Here is a 24,825-nt window from a genome sequence, read left to right as displayed (position 1 = left end):
TGCAATGTGTGTATTTCTGTAGGTCTCCCTTGAGGAGGTAAGTGTGGTGAAACTAAAGTAAGCCAGTAGGAAAGTCTGATTTAAAACAAAATGACAGTAACCTAATAAAGCCATGATAAAATAACTTGGTAGTATCTTAGATTTCCCAGGACAAGATAATGGCAAAAAAAAATTTTAGAAAATAGCTATAGGCAGCCAAGTGGCACAGAACAAGACTGATTAGGGTAAGTGTACATGTTCAAAGCTAAAACTTAAGTATTGATTTTGTATTTCACACCACAAGTCATATACAGTGTCAGTTTAAAAACAAACAACAAAAAAACCCACAACAAAAAAAGCATACCATACTCCCCAATAACATCAAAAGCCATATTCTACAACCCATGTTAACAAGCAAACTTTCCTCTTTATCTAAGACTTGTATATTCATTTTCTGTAAGTAACCTGCAGAGAAATAACTTTGGGGATTCATACACATAATAGCAACATTTCTAGAAATCAAGTTACAGTAGCTTTTGACACTCTTAAATAAATGTCTACCTCCATTAAACTAATTTAATGTTACTTCAGTAACATTACCCCTATTTTGTATTTGTAATTGGTAGCTGTGACATGCACAGCAGAAGTCAGCAAGTTACGACAGAAATACTTGATTAAGGCTGTAGTTTTCAAAATATTAATAAAAACTGGGTAACTGATTTTTGCTGAACTATTACCAGGCAGAAATCAGATGCCAAAGAATAGATAAGAAAATGGATCTGAATATGAAAAGAGGGCTAGTGAAAACAGCCATTATATGGCTTGACTTGTTAGATATGGGATGGAGAGGCATTACTTTATTATTTCTTAGTTTCATTTAATTTTAAACACAATTTGTCAAGTGGGTAATTTTGGTGCTCTTCCAAGAAAGAAGAGAAAACAGGCTTCTAAAATTAAACTAAACTCTTTAACAGGAGAATAATGTAGGAATTAGTCTGTTAAGACTACACCAGCTTTTTTGATGATTATTCTGTAAAAGCCACACTGCAATACTATCTCCAAGCTAACATGTTTTTGCAATCAAGGATGAAAATGACACCGAGGAAGTTATTTGCTGGAACACATTAAATACTGTCAGAAACCAGGGCTCTCTGCAGACACTGACAGCATTTTCCAGTTCCCCTTCTTTCTTTCCCTCCCCAGATTTTCACTGTTCCAAGTTAACAAACAATTTAATTGGTTAAAATGACCAAATAGAGCACTCTGGTGATAATATACCTTCTTGCTTTATCTTTCCCTTCTTATACTTACATACTGAGATGCTTTCTGATCTGAGGACTTGTCCTCCATTGCTCCTACAGCAGATGAGGTGCCTCTGTCGCCATCCTTCAGGTTATTCTCATCAGCAGCTCTCGCTTCCACATCACCAGGGAGCTTGACATCTCCTACGCCAAGTGCCTCGTTTTTGTACTTCTTCACAAATTGTTCCATCTGCTTAACTTCATTGGGGGAGAGCTCGTGGCATTTTGAAGGATCTTGATCGTGAGCAGGCAGCTGCTTAGCCAACTGCTTCTTCCTGTACTGCGCGCCTTCCGAGCCAGCAACAGGCTGCTTCTCCTTTGGTAGCATCTGCATGTACTGTCTAGCCTGAATAAAGAAGGAATCAGATAGCACTTCAACTACTGACCCATTCTCTTAAGCAAACACACAACTAAAATAATCTTTACTGTTGTTAGCGACAGTTGAATTTGCCAAAAACAAAGTTCTTTCCGTAAACATTAAACTCCAGAAACACTGTAATGCAGATGCATTAATTCACTTCTTCCCAGAGTAAGACAAAGGCTTGCTTTTAAACCTTTTATAACATACAGAAAAGAGTTATTAGTTCTCAGAGTAAGTAACATTTACACAGTACCTTGTCTCTATCTATAACTACTGATCATCAGCATAGTCTTAGAAAAATAGAATCTGAAATAGTCTGCCTGGGGGATATAGACCATTGAAAAAATAACTCTTGCTAAATAAAGGTAAAACCCCTCCAACCCTCTAGTTTTAATAAAGCAATGACAAGCCTAAAAAAAAATCCAAGTAGTAACTGAACATTAAGTAACAGTCAATTTAGATGCACAAGGTTTGATTAATTCACTGAAAAGGGGTAGGTCAGAGATAACGTGATTCTGGCATGGATCACACAATCCTGCAGTACAATAAATTAACAATCAGAGTTTGAAAAGTGAAGCAAAATCCTCAGAAGGCTATCTACCATCTCATCTACTTCAGCTGAAAATATACTGGCAGAGAGCTGCTCTTTCAGATGTCAACACTGACCTTATTCTTACCATATACAGTAAAAGCTATAAGCAAGACTGTGTTCCCCTAAACTTTAAACAATGACATAAATTGATGGGGGGTTGGTTTTCGTGTTTTTTTCTTTTTTTTTTGTTTGTTTGTTTTTTGTTTTGGTTTGTTTTTTCCTTTAAGCCCATACTCCATGAAAATTTTTCAAGTTTATTAAAAAAAAGGCAGGTTAGAGAAATCAGGACTCCAGGGACTTACAGTTAAGAGTTATCTGCTATTAAAAACCATCTCATCTCCCCAGATTTTAAGAACTTCCACATACAAGCATCCATGAAGCAAGATGACAGAGGCAAGACTCATTAAAAAGGCACCATATTTTCAGTTTTGAAGAGGAAGAGAAGGCTACAAGTGGTAAAGTTATCCTTCCAGTAAGCTCTACTACTTTATTTCCCATCAACTCCTGCCTTGAACATGAAAAAAAAAGCAAGCTAGACTTACAAGTGTCTGATTCTGAACAGGAGGAGCCCACTCATAAGTCACAGTATTGATGGATATGTTCTTCTTGGCTGGCACTGGATTGGTCAGTATCATTACATTGCGTTTATACACGGGATTGCCATCATTCTTCAGCTTCGCAATAAGGGTCGTGTATTTTGTGTCTTCAAAGAGTTTCCCCACTTTCCGATCTTCCTCATTGCTTGAGAGGATATCATGCTCTTCCTGGCCACATTTGCAGTTGCGGCATATTTTTCTGAAATTCATGGAAACAGCAACAAAATTACCATCTCAATCAAAATGACATCTCACACCAGCTGTGTGTGTAGTAACATCACCTAACCTCTTGTTTCCAGTGTTTTGATTAAGAAATATCGTTTCCTAAAAAATTAGGAAGCTTTTTACAAGTTATTCCATAACATGTTAAACACCTCTTTATTTCTCCTGCTGTATTATTTACATTGTTTACAGATATTGTTATCAGATAGATATCAGTCAACTACACTAATGCATTTTGAATATGATGCCATATCATTCCTTCAGTTACATCTCAACACTGGTCATACACATACATGTCCATTATCAGCCACCTACCAGATTTATTTTAAGTTGCCTTGATGCATCTACATGACTCCCTCAGCAATCACTTATTTGGGCTTTTAGTTTTTCAGTTGCTCTTTATACACTCAGAGTTACACACACCGTACTATTTTGTTCATATGCATTTCACTGTATGCATGATATTCGGTTATCACGGAGTTGCCATCATGTGGAAACAAGTATTTCTTAGAAAGGAAAAAAAGTGCACACATTCATATATACAGTGTAACTGCACCAAGTTCTGTTCAAAGCATAGCATTTAAAGAGAAGATGAAAGAAAAGTTTAAGGCTTATATGGACAAAGCCTTTCGAACAGCTCTGAACCAAGTCAGAAGTACTCTGGCACACGCTGTAGAGAGAATTTTCATGGATAACAGCCTTAAAAGGTAGAAGCATATCTACTTACTTAGATATAAATGGTATTCTTTTATATACAAGACACTTCAACTGCTTTGGCTAATGGATATGAGAAAGCAATTTATTACCTTAAGAATAATTAAACAATTCACATATAATGAGCAGAACCTTAGATTAGACAAGCTAGTTTATTATTCATGGCTTCCCCAGAACTTCAGTTCAAAGTAGTCAGTCACTGTATACAGAAACTAGTGAAGCTGGATGTTAACTAAAGGTTCTTATTATAGACTAAGAAAACAGATCAACCTTCTGGATCTCTGGAGTTTGAAGAAGAATGAGCAATATTTTACCCCATTATCTATCCTTTACACCATTAGTTATCCTTCAAACAGCATAAACTACCACCTATAAATTGCTTCTCAACCCTGCATGCCAAAACCCATTGAACTCTAACCTTGTTCTTCATCTTGCTTTCTACAGTCTTGAAAACAAGTTAGGTGCCTTAAGATAAGGTATGTCACAGGTACAAGACAAGAACAAGCCACTGACCCCAGCAGGCCTCTGAGGGGATAAGAAAGGAAGGAAGAAGGAGGATCTGAGTTTAACTGGTCACGTGAAGTGATGCACAGCCAGCCCCAAACATATGCCTTCCATATGTACACCAGTTTATGATGTGGGGTACTATCAGTTCAGTGTGTGGTGGATGCTGCCCTGGTCATGTGGTTATACAGCAACCACAAATTATGGTAAAAGTTATAACGCCAACTACAAATAAAAATAATAGCTAACTGCAATAAAACCAAACCACTCCACTCTAATAACATGCAAAATAAGGTTGTTAAGCAGAAGGGACTTCACTTTGCAACAGAAATATCTAAAGAGATCAATAATTGGCTGTCCAACAGCTTCCAATTCATTTCCACAACAGGAAAGATGCACGATGTCAATCAAAGCTGATACTTATCTGAATAGCTATTAAACACTAAGTACCTTTGCAATCTCCCAGCTTACCAAAATGTTCAAACATGAACTAGCATCGTCCATTAAGCATAAGAGCTGTACTGAGCATTTCAAGCAATCGAAACAAAGTTTTGCAAGATCTTCAGCATCAGTCGACATGAGCCCTTTACATAGCTAATACCTAGAGATTGTTTAATAAACTAATAAAGAAATTCATATTCACTTTTAAGGCATGCATGTGATTATACCTTATTACCAACTCTTCATCATATCTTCTTTGAAATCTAATACAAGGTGACAGAATCAGACCTTGTTTTTCAAAAATTTAGTGATTATTATATCATGATCATAATGCAGCTTTGTGCCTCACCACATACATGCAACTGGACTTAAAGAATTTAGTCCATCTGAACAACATCTTACCAGATATTTTGTTTATTTTTTCAACTTAAATCTAAGCAATAGGAAGCTCCGGTTTTACTCTTACCTCTTGACAGAATGTGATCTAATAGCACTGGTGAGCAAACCGATATTCTCAAGTAACCTGCACAGACTCATGCAAGTAAAGTAAAATCTCGCTGTCCAGAACTGCTCTGCTTGTAGGACAAACCTCAATAAGAGCAGTTTGTATTGTTTTATTGCCTGTGCAGTCACAACTGCAATGTGACAGGCTGTGCAGCTCTCCCCATCTGTAAAGCATCCAACTACAGAGAGGCAGCACTGACAGCCTGCAGAGACCAGACCACCCCTCATAAGCTGTGGTGGAATTCTTCCCAAGACTTTCACATGTGCTGGAAGAGCCACAAGGGCACCTTATTTTTGCTCACATTATGCTATTAGGAAAAGATATGCAATGTCATGACATTCTTTCAGAATGCAGAACAGCTTAGAGATCCTGTTTTTATTTTCAACTATGTGAATGCCTAGACTCAATAACTGCTGTTATCATTCTCTGTCCTACCTTAAAGGCTTAATATGTTTCACTAATTTCAGTATCCGTGAGAGATTTTATTTTTTTGTTTTCCTCATAAATAGGTGGTTGCAAAGAAGTGAAAGCATACAATTTGTCCTCAGATCCTTCCTGGGACCCACTGTGAAAACTGGCATAGAACTACTGTGCTTTGTACTTGCACTGAAAATAACGAGATACTAATCTTCCCTGCCCCCGCACCTACCAAAATTAAGAATCTGAGTGTGTACATTTCAGGTATAATGCCATTTCCTTCCTCTTTCATGGTTAAGTGAATGACTCTTTGCCTACATAGAGTCTGGAAGAAGCTGGTACAGGGGCTATGTTGTAAAATTACAAGGGTAGTGGCCTTGGTACTAGAACTTGTGGACAACTAGGGCCACATCAGAATCATGCTCATTGTCAGTCCCCTCTGCAGAAGGAATATGGTCAATTACTTCTTTTTAGAACAAACAGACCGGTCATTTCTGGCTATGCACACATTTCTGGCTATGATACAGCTATCTCACTGAAGCGACCCCATGCCATTACCTCAAACTTATACTTCACAAGACTGTCTGATAATTGGTGCTTCATCTTTGGCGTTAACATGTTAACACCTCAAATGTGCCAGAAAAAAACCCCAGTTGCTGTTATATACATACACAGACACATACATATATAAACACGTATGTATGTATAGGCAACTTTATCTCCTTTGACTCTATCACAACAACAGGCAGTGAAAATTTCTTGTTCTCTCCACCTGTACTGTTGAAAACGTTTCCCCTCCACTTGAGGACATTCGGCAAGATCCCTACTGAAGGAGATGTTACGGACTCGTAGTTACATGTTCACAGCTCTCTGGACCTCAGAGCAGAAATGTTCCTCCACACAATTTGCAACAATTTGGGAAGGTCTTCCCATTCAAAACATGGAAGACTGTGAAGTTTCCTCCCTATCTGTGGAATTAAAAATTGCATATCTGTAAAATAGAGATCTAGTAGATAGTGCCTTGCCTCCAGGTCTTGAGTCACTACAGAGAAGCAAGAAAGGTATACAGACTCCATCCTCTCTCTCAAGTGGTAAATTCCTTTGTCCTGGAAGTCTACTGACTGCAAGGATCAAACAATTCCAGTCTCTTCTCCAGGACCAAATGTTGCATCCAACCAAAGGTTGCATCCTCCTGCTTTCCTATGTTTTGGTGCATGGAGAGGAAAAATCATTCTGACCATGATCCTTCCTATGCTAGCTACTAGTGACATCAGGCAGCAGATGCAAGCATAGAGAAACCCTCAACAAATACCTGGCAAGTCCTGAGGCTTGTGCCCTACACATGGAAAGACTAACCTCTTCCTATCACAGAATGGGTACAGTTGGAAGGGACCACAGCGAGTTATCTGGTCCAACCTCCCTGCTCAAGCAGGGCCATTGCAGAGCACATGGCACAGGACTGCATCCAGGTGGTTCTTGAGTATCTCCAGCAAAGGAGACTCCATAACCTCTCTGGGCAATCTATTCCAGTGCATGGTCACCTGCACAGTAAAGAAATTCTTCCTCATATTCAGGTGGAACTTCCTGTGCATCAGTTTCTGTCTGTTGTCTCCAGTCCCATTGTTGGCACCACCGAGAAGAGCCTGACTCCATTCTCGTCACCCTCCCTTCAGATACTTATAGACATTGATGAGGTCCCCTCGCAGTTGTCTTTTCTTGAGGCTAAACAGTCACAGCTCCCTCAGCCTTTCCTCATAAGAGAGGTGCTCCAGTTCCTTTAATCATGTTTGTTGCCCTCCACTGGACCACTCCAGGAGCTCCATGTCTCCTGTACTGAGGAACCCAGAGTTGGACACAGCATTCCTGCTGTGGCCTCACCAGGGCTGGGCAGGATCACCTCCCTCAACCTGCTGGCAATGTTCTTCCTGATGCACCCCAGGATGCCATTGGTCTTCTTGGCCACCAGGGCACGCTGCTGGCTCATGGACAGCTTGTTGTCCACCAGGACCCACAGGTCCTTCTCCTCAGAGCTGCTTTTCAGCAGGTTGGCCCCAGCCAGTATTGGTACCTGAGGTTATTCTTCCCCAGGTACAGGACCCTGCATTTGTCTTTGCTGAATTTCAGACAGTTCTTCTGTGCCCATCTCTCCAACGTGTCAAGGTGCTTTTGAAGGGCTGCAAAGAACCCTCGTTATCATCCACTCCTCCAGTTTTGTGTCGGCAGTGAACCTGTTGAGAAAGCGTCTGTCCCTTCATTCAGGTCTGTAATTGTATGATTCCTTCTGTTACGTTTCCTTGCTATCTATGAAGCTATAGTAATTGCAAATGCTTTGAACTGCATCTCATACTTGCCTGTCAGTGGTAGTATCAGACAATCTTAAAGTCAATTTAAAGCTCTCCCTGCCTTCCAGGGATTTTATCTGTGCAGAGAAGCCAGATGCTGAAAAAGGTCATTCCCAAGTTTAAGATTCTTATCCCCAGAAGCTTCTTCATATCTTGGCAAGCCACAGCAGAGACCATTATCACTGTCTGGTATATACACAACCAAGATAAATCAGAACCTTCCCTCCCACTTCTAACAACTTTTAACTCCTGTCCCATATTTCCCTCTAATGGGAAATATGTTCCCAAAGAGCAACATGTAACTGAGTAGCAGTCTTCCATCCAGCCTGCCCTGCTACATGTGTGTGGAGACTGTTTTGCAGACTGAACTAAGTAAAACACCAAAATTAAGAAAACCCTTCTTGATGCTGCTTCTACACTTGGACAGAAGTATGATTCTGAGGACAATTTTGAAAGCAAAAGCTATGAGCTCACTAAGATAAAGTAGATAATTTTTAATCATTCAGCTACATTGTAGACCCTGTCTTCCATTTTATTAATTTTGTGTTCAGCTCACAACACTGAGGCTATCAGAATTTCAAAATTCAGGAAAAAAAAATTACTAAAGGCTTTGTTTACCACCATTTTTATACTACCCTCAATTTACAGTTCTGCATCTATAAAACCTTCACACAATAGTGTCTCAAAATTTACAGCATAAACTTGCCATCCCAGAAGAGATATTTTCCAAACACTCCCAGTAGAGAGAAGAAGGGTGTAGCAACTCCGTAAAACTCTGCCACTAGATAGGTAATTAGATTTTTTTGTGCTCTTTCCAATCTGACCCCCCAGAGGAAGAGCTGAGACTCTTTTGTGCGGAAATACAGAAAGAAATTACTTGGTAGCTGTTTGAGGAACACCGTTTCAGCGGATCAGGCCAAGGGCTGTGTGAGGCGGTTCCCCCCAGGAGAGGGCAGTGTCACCCTTACACCGCCCGCAGCCGCTGCTGCCTCACTTACCGTGCTGTGTCAGGCTCGTACGGAGATCACCGTCTTCCTAATGCCTGTAGGGGGCTGTGCTTTGTGTTTGTAGCTAAAACAGCCTTGATAGCACTTGCTATTGCTGAGCACTTCTGGCACAAAGTCAAGGCTCCTTTGTTTTTGCACTCTGCCCCTACCTCAGCAAGTGAAGATGCTGGGAAGGGGCACAGCCAACTCAAATTGGTCAGAGAAATGCTGAATACTATATAATGTCACGATCAGCAGTATGACAGAGGTAAAGGGTTTCTGACTTCTAGAGTAGACACTGCTTGGAGACTGGCTGGGCATCAGTCTGCTGATGGGAGGTGGCCGGTGATTGCCTTTGCATCACTTGCTCACCCCCCATTTCACCTATTAAACTGACTTCACTTCAACACATGAGTTCTCATTTTTGTTCTTGCTTTTTGGTCCCACACTGTGGACGCAGGACAGGGAGCAAACAGTTGTGTGGGTGCTTGGCTGCTGGTTGGCCCCAGTTATTCCCCCAAAGAGTAACAGATTCTCTAACTACAATTCTTACTTCAACACTTGTCTTTTACAGATGAGTAACAGTAAAATTAGTGATTAAACTTGAACTGATTTTGATCATTCACGCTACAAAGACAATATTCTGTTCACTTGTGCTACAGTTTGTTTCTACTTCAGTTTCAAATTTTAAGGTTAATGACTAAGTGAAAAGAATCTTTCTGTTCAAGTGGTAGACTCCCAAAATACCTGCATCATGCAAAGTATATTAATATTTTTTTCTTTGAAAACTGTTTACACAAAACTGAATTAAGACTTCAAATTCATACCCTTACAGTCCCCAGTAGCAGCTCTGCTGGAGAAACAGCTGTTTTCTAAGCCATTCTTGAATTGTCCCAATTGCTAACTTTTCAGCTGTTTCAGAGGTATGTGCCACATTTGTCTGACTCATAGATGAAGCTTCTCAGAATGCTTCCAGTCACCTTATTTATCTGGTCTATCCTACATAGATTCAAGTTCCAAATGAAATCTTACTTAAATTGTCACTGTTTTTACATCTTTTTCCTTACCTGCTCTTTAGTCCACTGCTGTCTACAAGCTCTTCCTTTCTAGGAGAGGCAGTGTTCTGATGAGCTATGAATTTAGGACCTGGCACAATGAGGCCTAACCACAGGAAGACAGTGAAACACATATAAAGAAAAGCAGACGCTTCCTAACTTGGTAATCATACTAATATGTGACTAAATCACTTCAGTCATTTTATTTCTTTTTACACCAAATTCTTCCCTTTTAAAGAATAAGTTAGCAATTACAAAGTCTAACACTGAGAGCTAAGTAAAAGAAATAAAAAAAAGGGAGAAAAAAAAGTTCACTGGGCTAATCTTTTTCCTCCCACACTTGTGATTTCCCCATCTATCATGGTGACTGTGAACAAAGAGCTTTCAAGTAGAAAGCAATACATTTCTCATCTAACCATAGATAAACACTATTTACTCTTGCATTTTTTAATTCTCTTTTATTGCATTACCTCCACACATTAAGTGTGTTCTGTTTTATTTTACTAGTACTTCTACACAAGTTCCTTCAGTGACTCAGTGCATATTGAAAAAGTCATTCCATAAATTGTGTCTTTTATCTTTAGATGATCACATTTACTTATTAGTGCATTACCACTTCTTGCTCCATATCATTATTTGTAAGTTATTTCTATAGCTACATATTACAGATACACAATCAACATGCTATATTCTTATCAACTTATAGCAAGTTTTTGCTGTGTTTTGTTTTGGTTTTGTTTGTCTGGTTGTTTTCTAAACAGAGTCTCATCTGCAGTCAAATATTTGGGCAAAGACAAAATTTCCCAGGCCTTATTAGCACCTGATGCCGCCATGACTGGGATACAAAGCCTACCTTCAAAAAACCCCACAAAATAAAACTCTACTGCAGATACAGTTATGGCTCTAGCTAAACAGTGTTGACAATATGTAATAATTTTTACTGTTAGCATGTGCTAGTGCTACTAAAAATTATCTGGTTTTATGTCCTTTTCAGGTGTTTTGCCTTTCAGAAGGACTTTTTTTAAAAATCAGAATCACTAAGCTACATCTTAAAGCACACCCAGTACAATGAGTGAACTGGGTCAGCTACATATATATGCATTAATATACATACCTAGATGTTGTTCCAATAAAACAAGAAAGGTCTTAATGGCATACAAAGTTTCTGCCCAAATGGCACAGACCATAACACAGACTATTTACTGCTATCATCAACTCACTGTACAGTAACAGTGCATTATCCAAGGTTGAGTACTATCCAAGTTACTTGAATTGTGCCACCTCTTCCCCCTTTTAAGTCATTTGTAGCTGTATACAAAGTTTCAACATATTTTCAAAATAATTTTACCTTGAGTCTCAGATCAAAGCTTATCTATTTGGTCAGGAGTTGAGAATGCATTTTATCACTGAGATAAAACACACTTCTTCCCTGTCAATTCTCTTACAGTAAGGATAGCTATGTTTTTACAAACCTACTTCACATGTTTAGTCAGCTAAAGCAAATGCTTCAGTAGAAGTACTACCACTTTTTTTTTTTCAGTGTAGATGAAATGTACGTTCACAAGTGATTAGACACTTAAACACTCTGTTGTAATGCATCTGAGAAGCTTTGGTCCTAAACCTTGTCAGCTTTTTAAAAGCATCTCAATAGTTTAATCAAAAGAGAGAACAAAAGCAGTCAGACATTTGCATACATGTACTTAGGTCTAGAGTGCTGAGTCACAGTATAGGATACATCCGGTGTCACTTACCTCCAGTAATGAAGCTCAAATCCTTCACACTTATCCTTGCATTTTAAGCAGGGGGCACCAAACCCTTCCTCGTGGCCCAAGCCCATCTGTGTACAGAGCAAGATAACTATAGTCAGCTTCAAGAATAATACTGCATGAGTGATCTTACTGCTGCCTTTATAATCTGCAATCTACAGTTAAAGCAAAAGATTAAGCACCTGAGTAAGCTGACATCAGGACAGCATTTTGGGGTCCACTTACCTTCCTATTGTATCTACATAATTAACAGTGTTCACACCAGCCTGTTCACAGAGTTGAGCCAGCAGGTAGAGCTAGCTTTAGCCAAAAGCAAGTATTTTTCTGGTGACTTGTCTCCCCAGCCCAGCTTGCTCTACAAGCATCAGACAAGGGAAGAAGCAGATTCTTTGCATCCCTTCCTTAGGTTTGAAGCTCTGAAACCACAGTGAGTGAGGCCAGAAGACTTTAAGTCAAAGGACATTTAATCCAGCTGTCAGGACCAAGTGATTTAAAGTATATGACTTGGTAAAATACAGGAGATCAAGAAATAAACAAACCCCACATTTACATTTATTTAGGAATAAAGGTAACAACTAAGCATTTAGTCTAATATTTCTCAGTATATTTGAGACTGCACTCTGATAGTGGACTCATATCAGCTTATTTTTTGGGGGAAATGGAAACAGCACAGTTAGCAAAAGCAATGACCATAAGTGATAAGTAAAGGGTTTCATGGTGAAAAAATTAAAAGGACAGATGACCAATTCTTAATGCAGAGAAAATACGAGAGAATATAAAAAAAAAAACAGTGCAGAGTGAAGGCCAGGTATTCACATAATATATCAACACATCAACAAATTTAACTGAGTAACAGCCACTTGAAGTTTGAGATGAAAAACAGACATGAAGCACCATAACTTATGCGTTCATATAACACAGTAAATTTAAAATGTATCATTCCAGCTCTTTAAACCTTTCGGAAACATTGCTCTTAAATCAGACAGATGAAGGACCACAGAATTGTGGCCACAGCAGGGTATGCAGGCTCATGCCCAACGCGCAGAGAGGAACCCATCCCCACATCCCCAGCCACCGCTCCAGCAGCATGAGGAGCATTCCCAGCTTTCTGGGTAGACACTGTGTGAGGGATGGTCACTGTGAAGCAGACAGCTCACCTACAGTTTAGCTTTTACCACAAATGGAAACTGAGCTAAAGCTGACAATTTCTGGTACGAATCTTAGTTCTGGCAACAACAGCACAATGCCAAAGTTGATTAGATGTTGTGATACAGTTTTATTATTAAGTTTGCCATGTAATGTGAGAAATTGTACTACTATTGCTGTATGTACAAGGATGTAAACAGCTCAACTTTCAACTTGTTTCTGTCCAAAACGAAGGAACAGATTATTCATATACCACTTATTTAATGAAGAACGTGTGGTAAGATGCAGGGAATACCACATTTTCAGTTATTTTATAATTTAAAGAATCAGTGCCTTTACAGTCATTAGACATCCCTGAGGAATTACAAAGCTTGCCTGCAGATCGTGGTCTATTTAGAGGAAAGCGATACTTCGGCAGCCATTAAGCTACTGTTGCAACTGCAGGGATGGACTGAGGGACATAAAATTATTTCTTTCATATCTGCAAGACGAAATACAAGCCTACTGTGATCTTCGTGACATCATCATCAACCTAAGGACTCAAGAAGTTCACATGCTATAAGTGCTAACCTGAAGCCTACCAGAAGACATGCAAAATAAACATAACTTTAAAGATTAAGTTCTCTATCAGCTACACTTTTGTCTAAGATAACAGGTTAATAAAAGTTTGCCTCCACTGAAGATGGGCATTTACAGGGGTCTTATCTGGAATCCAGAGCTCCCCCATAAGAATACTGTACCTCATGAACACACATACACATACCACAAAACAACTAAACGCTCTCGTCAAGTCACACTCAATTATAACAAAATGTTGGCCAGGATGTTCTCTGAAGAGAAAGAGGAAGCTAAAGCAACACAAAAGAGCTGCCTTTTTTGTTGGGAGGGACAGGTTGTTTTTTGTTTGGAGTTGTTTGTTTGGTTTTTAAAATCATCCTCTCTAAAAAGCTGTTAAACTTAAAATATGCTTGCACTACCCTAAGAAACAACCCAAATACCCACAAAACCCCCATCGCCCAAAAAAACCCCAAAGGCAACACTAAACCCATTCTCTCTTGCTACTACTTCAGCTACAAACTGGCATTACTTCTTTATGCTTTGGCTCTCTCCTCCTTTAGAAAGAGCTGAAGGGGAAGAAATAACAATAATCTTCTTAGTGTTGTAATTAGAAGACTTAGAAACTTAGGATCACTTGTTTAGAGTGTACTTTTTTTACAGTGCACAGAGAAATAGCCTTGACATTTCAAGAATTCCCAAAACAGAATCTGAAATGCAAGTAAGAAAATAAATTTTTTTTTTCAATTTTTTAACATATTTTCAAGTGTCTTAACATTTAAGGTTTTTTAAAAGCTAAAAATACCTCTTTAGAAACAAATTAAGGAGAGGAAATCTGTGCTGTCTAAATGCTCCACCCAGAACATACTCCCTCTGCAGACTACAGAGACAGCCATCGGCCAAGCCTACTTGCACCTTCACAACCAGCAGTCTAAATGCACATTTCTTCAGAAATGCAGGATTCCATATTCCCTGGTTAGAAATACAGAGAACATTATTAAGTAAATGCTTGTGCAGCTTCAAATAAACTGAATTAGCAAATGAGACTGATTTGTTTTGAAATATGTTTTTCATTTTACTGTGAAACAGAAAGGGGACAACCTTTCTATACACAATGTCTGGTCACCTTATGGAAAAGGTTGAGCTCACAGCTAAGGGGCACACTGAAAACCAAATTAGATGAGATTCCAGATGCACACACAGCCTCAGCCTTTGTTCTGACAGAGAAACTATGTGGGTGCTTGCTGAAAATAAGGATATAAAATAACAGCACAGTGCTTTTGAGTTTGGCTATCTAAAAGTCAGTGCATGTCACATGTTCCTCCAGAGTCCTGTAACAGGACATCCTTCAGTTGTAAAGAAGCATCAGCCTCTGAAGTGACTGTTTCTTCTTCAGCAGTCAATTCTACTGTAGTTTGGGAAATTCAGAAAGCCCAAAGCTGCAGTGTGTTGCTGCTTTGCTGCTGCCTGCATTTATCCCCATGTCTTCTGCAAGACATGGTCAGCTCCATGCTGGAGAACCCAGAGATACAGAGCTGGCTGAGCACCCACTGGAGCAGGAATGCATGCCTGAGAACAGGACTGAATCCATTTTCCCCATAAATGGAGCTATGGGAGAAATGGTAGATACGTCAGCTGGAATACTGCCAGAAGAAGGTTCCTGTCTGTCTACCACCATTAATTTTCATTTAACAGCAAAAGCTATCCCAAACCAACTGGTATTACTAAAATACTCAATATGGATTTAAATACTCTGCGTACAGAAGATGATATAACTATGATTGAGATCATCTTTTACATGCTGCTTTCAAGACTAAATAGTACCTCAAGGGTAAAGAATTTTAAATGGTTACCACTAAGTGAGAATTAGTGAGAGACCATCCTGTTTCAGTTCAGATTGGAATCCAGTGACAAAAGTAGGTTGTATTAACAGTAAGGAGTCATCTTAAAAACCCCGAATGATCATATTCAAGAATCTAATAGTTTGTTCAGATATGTAAACAGAGAAGTTGCTATGCAATAAGTTAGGTTTAAACTAAGTTTATTGAACATTACCAAGAATCAAAGTCCAACTTTCCCCCTCCTATTAACTGAAACCTATCAGCAAACGTGGAAGTCCTGCCTTGTTGCAGTTTTAGAATATCAATTTCAGAATTTGCATTCCTGCAAATAGAGTATATTTCAGAGACCATCAGACAATAAATACCTCCCCATATGGGATTCTATGAAAAAAAAACCCATGGATGCAAATGGGTTATGCATGTGGAGGTACATAGCCAGTTTAGTCTGCAGGCTAAAACAGATGCAATTACCTTTTGTCAGCTACAGTTTCTCTTATGTGGTAAAATATGGATAAGTTTGTTAAGAAGTTTGATCCTACACTGAATAAACTGTGCCACAGCTCCCAGTGCCAGCAAAAAAAATAATTTTCTGAGGAACAAAGGATTAGTTTTTTAATAGTTAAATAGTATAATGACACAGAAAAAGATTACTGCTGACAGTTACAGGACAAACAGAGATAAGCCCTAAAAAATCTTAGATTAATTAAAACATAAGGCAGAGCAGTAGTTTTTAAAGCTTGCCTGTACTTCCTTTAATATGTATAGATTATTTTAAGTTCAAAGAGCTGTCTGGAGGTCACCCAGTTGCTCACAAAGAACAGGTGTCACAAAACTGTATTTGCCCAGGGGTCTTGTACAGATGTAGGTACAACATCCTTGTCCAACAACACTGGACCTCACAGATGAATGAAAAAATCTCTGTTTAATTAGTATTTTTCACACTGCAGCTTCTGCCCACTGTCTTTCAATATTATCATTGTACATTGACTAGTCTGGTTCTGTCTTGTCTATTCTCTCCTAAGCAGCTGGGCACAAACAATAGAAAGAGTATCTTGACAAGTCTTGGAAGTCTTTAGTTATTTTAATAGTTACCATTCAATAGTCATCACACCCAACACAAATACATCCCTCAAATAAAGTTAGTTGCTCTGATCTCCCTGCCCTTTACAAAGAAGCCCCTGGGTGCAATGGTAGGAATGTGGTAAAAGAGGAACCTGTAACAAAAGGTAGAAGCGCCACTTTTCATTTCCATGTTTCCCCCCCACAACATTTCTTTTACCTCCTCAGTCCCACCAAGAGACCAGAGATAACTCAGGCCTCAGCTGCTTTTCCTTCCTTCCCCAAAGGGGACTTCTGAACCACCAGACTGGTGAACTGCATTACTCCTCCTTCCACAGACAGCAAGACACAACACTGGTTACTCAGCCTTTGCAGAAGATTGATAGGGTCCTTCCAACATTCAAGATATCTCCAGAATTTGAAAGAATGTGGCTATACAGTGAGAATGTTGTTATTAATGGGCTGCAACAATTAACAGTGAGCCTCAGATTAAACCCTTAAAAATCAAACCTTCAATATCATTTTGCAGATCTTTCTCCTGTGCTCTTCATTACTCCAAGGGGAGAAGCAAAGAGATCCATGCTAAAGCTATTCTTGGATTTACTATAAAATACCAGGAATCTTCTGATTTGAAGGTCACCTAACTATTGATCTATTTGAGGAACAGATGGGAAAACACCTGCATAGCACAACAGATTTCTAGCACATCCTAATGTGCTTTAGGGACTTTCAAAGAAGGGAAGGTAAAGCAAGAATGAAAAAGGAGGGGAAAAAAGAGACCATGAGAACAAGACACATTAGGAATTTCATATGCTGTGCCTGCTTAATTGCTGAGCAAAGAGCAGCATCCCATGAACCACTCTATATTTGTTATTATTTAACATGTCTATTAAAATTGATGGTAAGTTTGATCCTGTTGGGTTTTTTTTTAAATATGCATTTTGAATTAGGGAAAAGTTGACCAGAATTAAGAAGACTGGGTATGAAAGCCCCTTTTGCACAGAAAGGATGCATATATATATCCAAGAAAAAATATTTGAAAGATGATCCGGGCAGGACAAGCAGAAGAATAAATCGAGGAGCTGCAGTAGCCTATGATAATACACAAGTACTAAGAATTTATTTTATTATGATGTCTTCAACAAAATATCACATAGCTCAGGATCTAAATATTTAAGACACTGTTACACAGAGTATCATCAAGAGACTAACAGGTAATAAAAATACCTCAGCTGGATAGAAAACAAATGTTTATTCACAAAGTCCAGCATCATACTAGCTATGTTTGAATGCAGCTGACATACTGTCTATACACACTATCTAACACTATCTATAAACCTCCAATACAACTCTATCCATCACCCAATGCTGCAGAGGCATTTTCACACTATTCTGTGTATTTGTTTTGACATCAGCGCTCTTACCCAGTTGCATCTTTTACCATTAGGTTTTCAGAAGTGGACCTGGAAACCTACATACTCACTTTTTACAATCTTTAGCCATGCAGGAGAGTGCATGCTCTGAAACTAAAAACCAGGCATAAAGAAAAAGTGTTAAACAAGACTTTAAAAATGAAAAAAAACAGAAACACACACAGAGCAGTACATGACTACAGTTAGATCTTGTGTAATCTGGAATGCCATGACAGAAGCCTCCTCACTACCTTGACACTCGCCCTGTTCATTTAACCAAGTTTAAGACTCTAGAAAACAGGTGTGACAAGCTTTCATCTTCACAGCTCTACTCTTCTTGCAGGTCTCTAGCACCTAAAAGAACTTGACCAACTCTGCACATTAGCAAAAAGTATGTATTAGGGAGTTTTGTGCATATACCCCTGTATAAAACATATATATATATATGCATACATCCCATACATGTACATATTAGTTATATATATAAATGAAACACGCATATCTATTTAGGTTAGATAGTAAAACAATTTTAAAATACACATTATAGATATTTACATCAATGCCTTTACATCTGTAAACTCTGTATCTGCTCAGAAGAAGCCATTAATTTGCATAACATGTTGAGTATAATTCTTGAGGTAAAAAAAATAGATGTGGTTTTAAGCAACTTTTACCAATAAAATTTCATTGACAATCACTACTCACTATTACTTACTTAGAGGGAAATAAACACATTTCTTTTTTTTCCAGGAACAATTTCAGAAGTAGATCTTTGTTATTTTAATGGCAGAATACTGTAACTCAAAGTAAGTTAATTTTCCACCTCACTGTTAGGTACTTGGTTTATAATTATGCCATATCAAAGAAAGTTTCACTTGATCTTAGAAGCCACATAGTCCTGCATTCAAAGAGTTTTTTTGACTTGCTATTCAGGCATTTCATGATATTTTATGGTCAGACACCTGGGGAATACTTCTGCCACAGGAGGAAAAAGAAAAACTCAAAAAGTTTAATTTAGCCTTGCCATATTTGCCAAGCTGATATGAAGGGATGTTGGACAAAAAAAATCAACTAGGGGTGTGGATTCAGATAGGTGTTTCAGGAAAACTATTCACACGATATATTTTTTTCAAATTTTGATGGGAAAAAAACCCCCAAGCCAAACACCACAGCATATGCAGGAAGCAGTTACTCAGTTTCCTTGTTAACAAAACTGAAGTAGTTCCTCTTATATCTCCACCAACACTTTCGTACTTCTACTTGCAGGCAAAAATCACCCATGAATAAAACTACATTTCTTTGATCTTACTACATATAAGAAACAGCAAAAAAAAGCTCTACTATAAAGGGTTCCCATGGCAGTAACACCAAAACAAACAGTGATCTCAACAGGAAGTGCAGTCCAGCAGGTTACTAAATCATGCTTTGCAAAACACAAAAAAGTTGACTTTGCTCCTATACATACTTTATTCACCATTCATTTATCAGATAAAAGATCATTACAGTTGTTGACTTAACGTCTAAAGCATTCCATGTTTGCTTTTCCACCTGTAATAGAACAAATTAAGTCTCACACCATAAAAAAAGAACCACGCAGAAATTTCACATTAGAGAAGTTGCACCTCTTCCCCCCAAGTTCCCCCACCCCTTCTCCATCGCAATCAAAGTTCTTTTTATAAAGCAAGTATTATACTGTGAAAGCTTATACAGAACAGACTCACTGCCAGATTCTTATTTTCTCTAATGAAGCATGAGACCATGCTACCAGCAGGACTGCAAAGCATGACTGTGACCTGCTGATTCATTTTACCAAGTTCACAGAGGTGACAGACAGGGCAGGAATCCAGACTGTTAGAACAAAGTTCTGCTAGAGTCTTCAACACAAAGCATTAAGTCTTCGTTTTCCCTATACCCTCAAAGCAAGGTTTGAGAACACAGCATATATTGTGTTTGGGAGAAACAGTGGTCTGTTTGTTGCACAAGTACTTCTCAAGCTGGAGCTACTGTTTTTACCCTTCAGCTCTGCTGTGCAATCTCTTTTTATACAAAACGCTATCTTCATGATCCTCAAATGCAAGAGCAAATCCAATTCCTTGTGAGAAAAAGGAGAAAACTGTAAAGTAATCCTTAAACGCTCCTTCTCCTTTAAATGGAAATTATAACAGACAGTAAGGTATCAGGCTTACTATTCACAAAGCAGCCAAAAAGACAGTATTCACTGCCTAGATATTTGCCAGTCATCTCATGTGTCTAAGAAGATTGGTGAACTGATTACAAAAAAATTAAATGTTATTCCAAATATTTGCATATGTTCTGCATATATATTCCTCAGTGCATAAAGTTCATGCTGAAATTTCTGTTTCTGGCAGACTGTGGTTGTCCAGAGCCCGGGATTCAGACTAGGAGAGACACCTGGCTACATGGTAGTATTGGTTCCTCTAGCCATTTGTTAAGACAGCAAGATGAGTTTTACAGCACATAAAAGAAACCAAACAGAAGTTGAATTAAAAGTCTGAGCTGAAGTAATTGTGTCCTCAGATTCCTCACAGATAAACACTACAGAAGGGTATGTTACACAGGACTACTGTGTAAGAGCAAATATATAAGGTATCCACTGCTAAAAGATGGGTTAGAAATAGTGTCAGGTGGGGCAGTAACTCTTCCTGCTGAAAGACAGGCATGTTGTTTGAGCCCTAGGGTTCTTGTACTAGAGGGAAGCAATTCCAGTCAGAGGAACTGTGCTAGAACTGTTAAATTTTAGGGGAAAAACCCCCAAACCTGATATCAACAATAAAAACAGACTTTTACCGAGTGCTTTTTTCCTTTGTACACACCTAGACTTGTAGATATAAACGTATGCAGCAGTTTTCCAAAGAGACAATGAAGCAGTTTACAACTAAAGAATGGATTCATGGGTTACTGACACTTAGAGAAACCTTAGAAATGTCACCTTGGAAACTTCATCTATTGAGTTTTCCAGAAACAGAAAACACCCCAGTATATTATCCTGTGCAGTTATACATTAGCAGTTGTGGGCAGGGAAACAAATTTTTCTACAGTATCAGCTGAGTGTCTACACTGAACACTGCTCCACCAGGCATTAATTTCCCTCTGCTCCATTGAACACTGGGGCTACCCAATAGTCAACTTCTAAATTCAGACTTTGAGTTCAGAAAAGCAAGGGAATGACAGCTTATTTCTGGACAGTGTGACAATTCCTGCTTTCTTCTGCCCAGTGTTCTAGGAACTTCCTACCCAACAGGCAGGTCAGCCACTACCTAATGTTTATGTCTATTTGCAAGGCAGTAAATAGGTACAAGTCACTACAAAATAAAATGTTACATGAGGTTGCAAGTACATTTTGTAAAAGGACTCAAGTTATTTTGCCCAAGGGTGCAAAAGATATGTGAGAACTACAACACATGGTAAAGTAACTCATTGCTGCTGATGGACTAAAAAAATCTGACATGGACATCTCCAGTTCAGGACAAGTTTCAAGCCAAAGAGTTTACTGTTTTTGATAAACCTGACTAGAAACTTCTCAGAATGTTCTTCCATCTTTCAAGAAAGAGGGAAGTTGGTCAAAAAAAAAAAAATATAAAGAGAGAGAAGCAAAAAGATGATAAACAGGTTTGTTGAGAATTGGAATTAAAAGATGGGAATTGAAGACAGTTATTTCAGAGTTGATGTGAGTTGTCACTTTCTTTCCAGTGCACAAAATCTAGGAAGTTTTCATTAAGTAAATATTGGTAGATATAAAAGAAGGAAAGGATTTGGTACCAAACGCACTGGTACATAACAAAGCTTTCCAGTTCTCCCTGCAGTGACTTGTCACTGATCCTTGTCTGTTCTCTTGGAAATGAGCTTCACCCAAGTTTCAAAGAGAAAGAAGATGACGAGAAGATGTGAACAAGAGAGGGGACATAGGGGAAGAACAGAAGTAGTCTTCTGAACATACATATAGTAGACACAAAGAAAATGTAAAGTTTTTCCCAGCACAGACATCTCTGTGTATTAACACTAAAGCTGAACAGAACAAAAAGACAAATTACTTTCTACAAACAGAGTTTTGCTAGCTTCTGTCTCTGTCTGAGCAGGTTCAGAAAAGTCTTCAGTAAACTTTGAAGATGATGAAGAAGAGTAAAAGATGACTAAAGAAAAAGATGGCAAAAATAGTCAAATAAACTTACAACACACACAACTGCCCAATAATTACAGTGCAATTTAAAGCAGATGTTCAGCAACTACAAGTTCACTCAAATCAACATTCAGCAGAATTTTATCAGTCATTTCACAGCACTTAACTTTCTCTTTAGATGGAGAAATTCTGAGTAGGAATGCTCTATCTTCCACAAATATGCATCTCTCACCTCCTGGAGTTCAAAAAACTATCAGTTAACAAGCCTTGTGATGCCATCAATTTTCAGTTTTAAATAGTGCTTTGATGATATATACAAATCTACTCAGTAAGGTTGTTTGCATTACCTACAAGGAGTCATATGGGGGAACAACCCTGTGCACACAACTATCTTCTAAAGACAGCGATAGTACTTAGCTACACCCATCTATACACTGACGGCTAATGTTGATAAGGGGTTGATATATGTAGTTTCTCCAAATCACAATCCTCATCCAGGTGACATTATGGCTTGAAGCAAGCTCTAACTTTTTCACTAGGATTCAGCCTTGACAAGTAGTTTTCCATGCTGCACAACTACTTCCATACTCCTGTCAGTTTCTGACCTGCAAGCTGGAAAAGCACAGAAGTATACAAAAGTGCACATGTGTATTTTAAAACAAGTTGCTACCTTTAAATATAGAAATCCAGGAATAAAACCTACAAGTGTTCATACAACATGCGTTTCAAAAGACTAGTTTTCAAACATCAGTGATATTATTATGTACAGATTTAACCCATGTTAATATGTAAAACTCCTTCTGCCATTATCAAATAGTGTTGAAACAGCTACTATAAAGAAAAATGTCAGTGATTTAGCACTGCATTTAATTTGCAAAAGTACCAGAAGCAAAGATTTATATGTGCATCCCATATGAAGTCAGTTTTATATAGGAAGCTTTAAATAGCGAGTTTTAGAGAGAGATTTAATACAACTGGATTACCTATTGGTTTCTGTTACTTACCTTAAGCTTCTTGCCAGTTTGACTCCAAACTAACTAGTCAATATGCCTTTAAAAAGAGAGAGAAACCAATCCTAGGTCTCTGTCTCAGGTAGGTAATCCACAGGAACGCTAACAGTGCACTTGTAAGGAGCCAGTCACATCATCGGTCAGAAACTAACCTTCAGCCTGTCCACAAACAGCTCTTTGGCTGCTTGCAATTTAAGTTTCAAACTTACATACAATGAGCAAAACCTGAAGACAACTATCAGCTCTGAGAGGTTTACTGGGGCGGGAGGGGAGAATACATGTTTTTACTCGCGTATAATGGTACATCCCCATATGACCACCTCGGACACAAACTGCGGCGATTACCTACGGTCGGAGCAGCGGGGCAGCTCAGCCGTCTCCGCACCAGGAGGTCACCTAGCAGGCAGCTCCCCTGCCTCCCACCTCTGAGTCGGGGCGGCGGGGCAATGGGAAGGGCTGACCCGGAGGCCGAGGAACGACCCCAGCGCAGCGCCCGCGGGGGGCGGCAGAAACGAGGCGGGTCCGCCGCTCCCCGCGGAGCAGACGCCGGCCGGCGCGGCAGGTGACCCGGCGGGCAGCCTCCCTTACCTTCTTCACTTTGCTCTCCAGGTCCATGTCGGGGCCGGCCGCTCCGGCCGTGAGGCGGCTCCCGCGGGCGCGGAGGTGAGGCGGCTCGCGCGCTCCGCAGCGCTCAAACTTCCGCTGCCCCGGGGCAGTGGCTGCAGCCGAACAAAGGCCGCGCGGCAGCCAATCCGCGCCCGGCCGCGCCGGCCCCGCAGCCAATCCACGCCGCCCGGTCCCGCCCCGCCCCGCCCCCGGGCACGGCCGTGAGTCATTCCCGGCGGGACGGGCAGAGCAGGGAATGGTGAGGTGAGTGCTACTGGAGCCGCTTGCCTTGGAGTACAGGCGCTTGGAAACGCGAAGCCTCCCGAAGGATGAGAAGAGAGGAAATCTCGGGCTGTAATGAGAGTGTGCCCTTGCCGTCAGGAGGGCCGGTGGTATCCTGGGGTGCACCGGGAAGAATGTGGCCAACAGGTCGAGGGAGGTGATCCTGCCCCTCTACTCGGCCCTAGTGAGGCCTCATCTGGAGTGCTGTGCCCAGTTCTGCACTCCTCAGTACAAAAAAGACAAGGAGCTACAGGACGGGGTGCAGCAGAGGCCACAAAGGTGATTAAGAGTCGGGAGCATCTCTCCCGTGAAGAGAGACTGCAGGAACTGGGCTTGTTTAGTCTGGAGAAGACTGAGAGGGGATCTCATTAATGCATATGAATATCTGAAAGGTGGATGCCAAGAAGATGGTGCCAGACTCTTTCAGTGCTGCTGAGTGACAGACTGAGGAGCAATGGCCATAAACTAAACTACAAGAAGTTCTACTTCAACATGAGGAAGAACTTCTTTATGTTGAGAGTGGCAGAGCACTGGAACAGGCTGCCCAGAGAGGTCATGCAGTCTCCCTCTCTGGAGACATTCAAAACCCACCTGGATGTGTTCCTGTGTAACCGGCTCTAGGTGACCCAGCCTTGGCGGGGGGGTTGGAGTAGGATCCAGGAATCCCTTCCAACTCTAATGATTCTGTTTCTCTGTGGTTTATTGACATGAGGAGAAGTGGGAGGCAGCAGCTGGTACACCCTTGCCTCGCCTGGCTGAGACTGGTCCCGATATCACAGTGACTTCCTGGGCAGTGCTGTGTCCGCAAGGGCTGCTTCCACCTGCCTGCCAGCGCCCAGGAGGCTGCTAGGTGCTTGGGCTACACTGGGGACAGGCTGTGCACATCTCTGGAAACACAGTTAAAATGTCACCCTGCAGGGGCTGAGCTCTCATCGAGGCCGTGGAGGAGCAGTGGTTGTGCCCATTTGCAGAGGGGCTGTGCGCATGTGGTGGCC

General features: G+C 40.0%; 1 protein-coding gene across 2 annotated transcripts in view; it reads right to left on the bottom strand.

The window, feature by feature from the left end:
• The window catches only part of TES (testin LIM domain protein), a 29,222-nt gene extending 5,536 nt beyond the window's left edge, over window positions 1–23,686 (bottom strand). Inside the window, exons 1-5 of one of the 2 annotated variants that reach the window (XM_051795549.1) lie at window positions 23,531–23,592; window positions 22,937–22,982; window positions 11,767–11,852; window positions 2,776–3,028; window positions 1,291–1,626 (exon numbers count right to left, since the gene is read on the bottom strand). In XM_051795549.1, coding sequence (XP_051651509.1) covers window positions 1,291–1,626; window positions 2,776–3,028; window positions 11,767–11,852 — 675 coding nt within the window. In that variant the 5' untranslated portion in view covers window positions 22,937–22,982; window positions 23,531–23,592. Of the gene's footprint in view, window positions 1–1,290; window positions 1,627–2,775; window positions 3,029–11,766; window positions 11,853–22,936; window positions 22,983–23,530 lie in introns of both variants that reach the window. The other variant, XM_051795548.1, reaches the window with a different exon arrangement.
• Between the last annotated feature and the right edge of the window lie 1,139 nt (window positions 23,687–24,825).

Source organism: Manacus candei, unplaced genomic scaffold (genome assembly GCF_025592945.1).
Source record: "Manacus candei isolate 608988 ecotype Guabito, Panama unplaced genomic scaffold, ASM2559294v1 h1tg000043l, whole genome shotgun sequence".
Taxonomy (NCBI): Eukaryota; Metazoa; Chordata; class Aves; order Passeriformes; family Pipridae; genus Manacus; species Manacus candei.
This window is presented reverse-complemented; position numbering and strand designations above follow the sequence as displayed.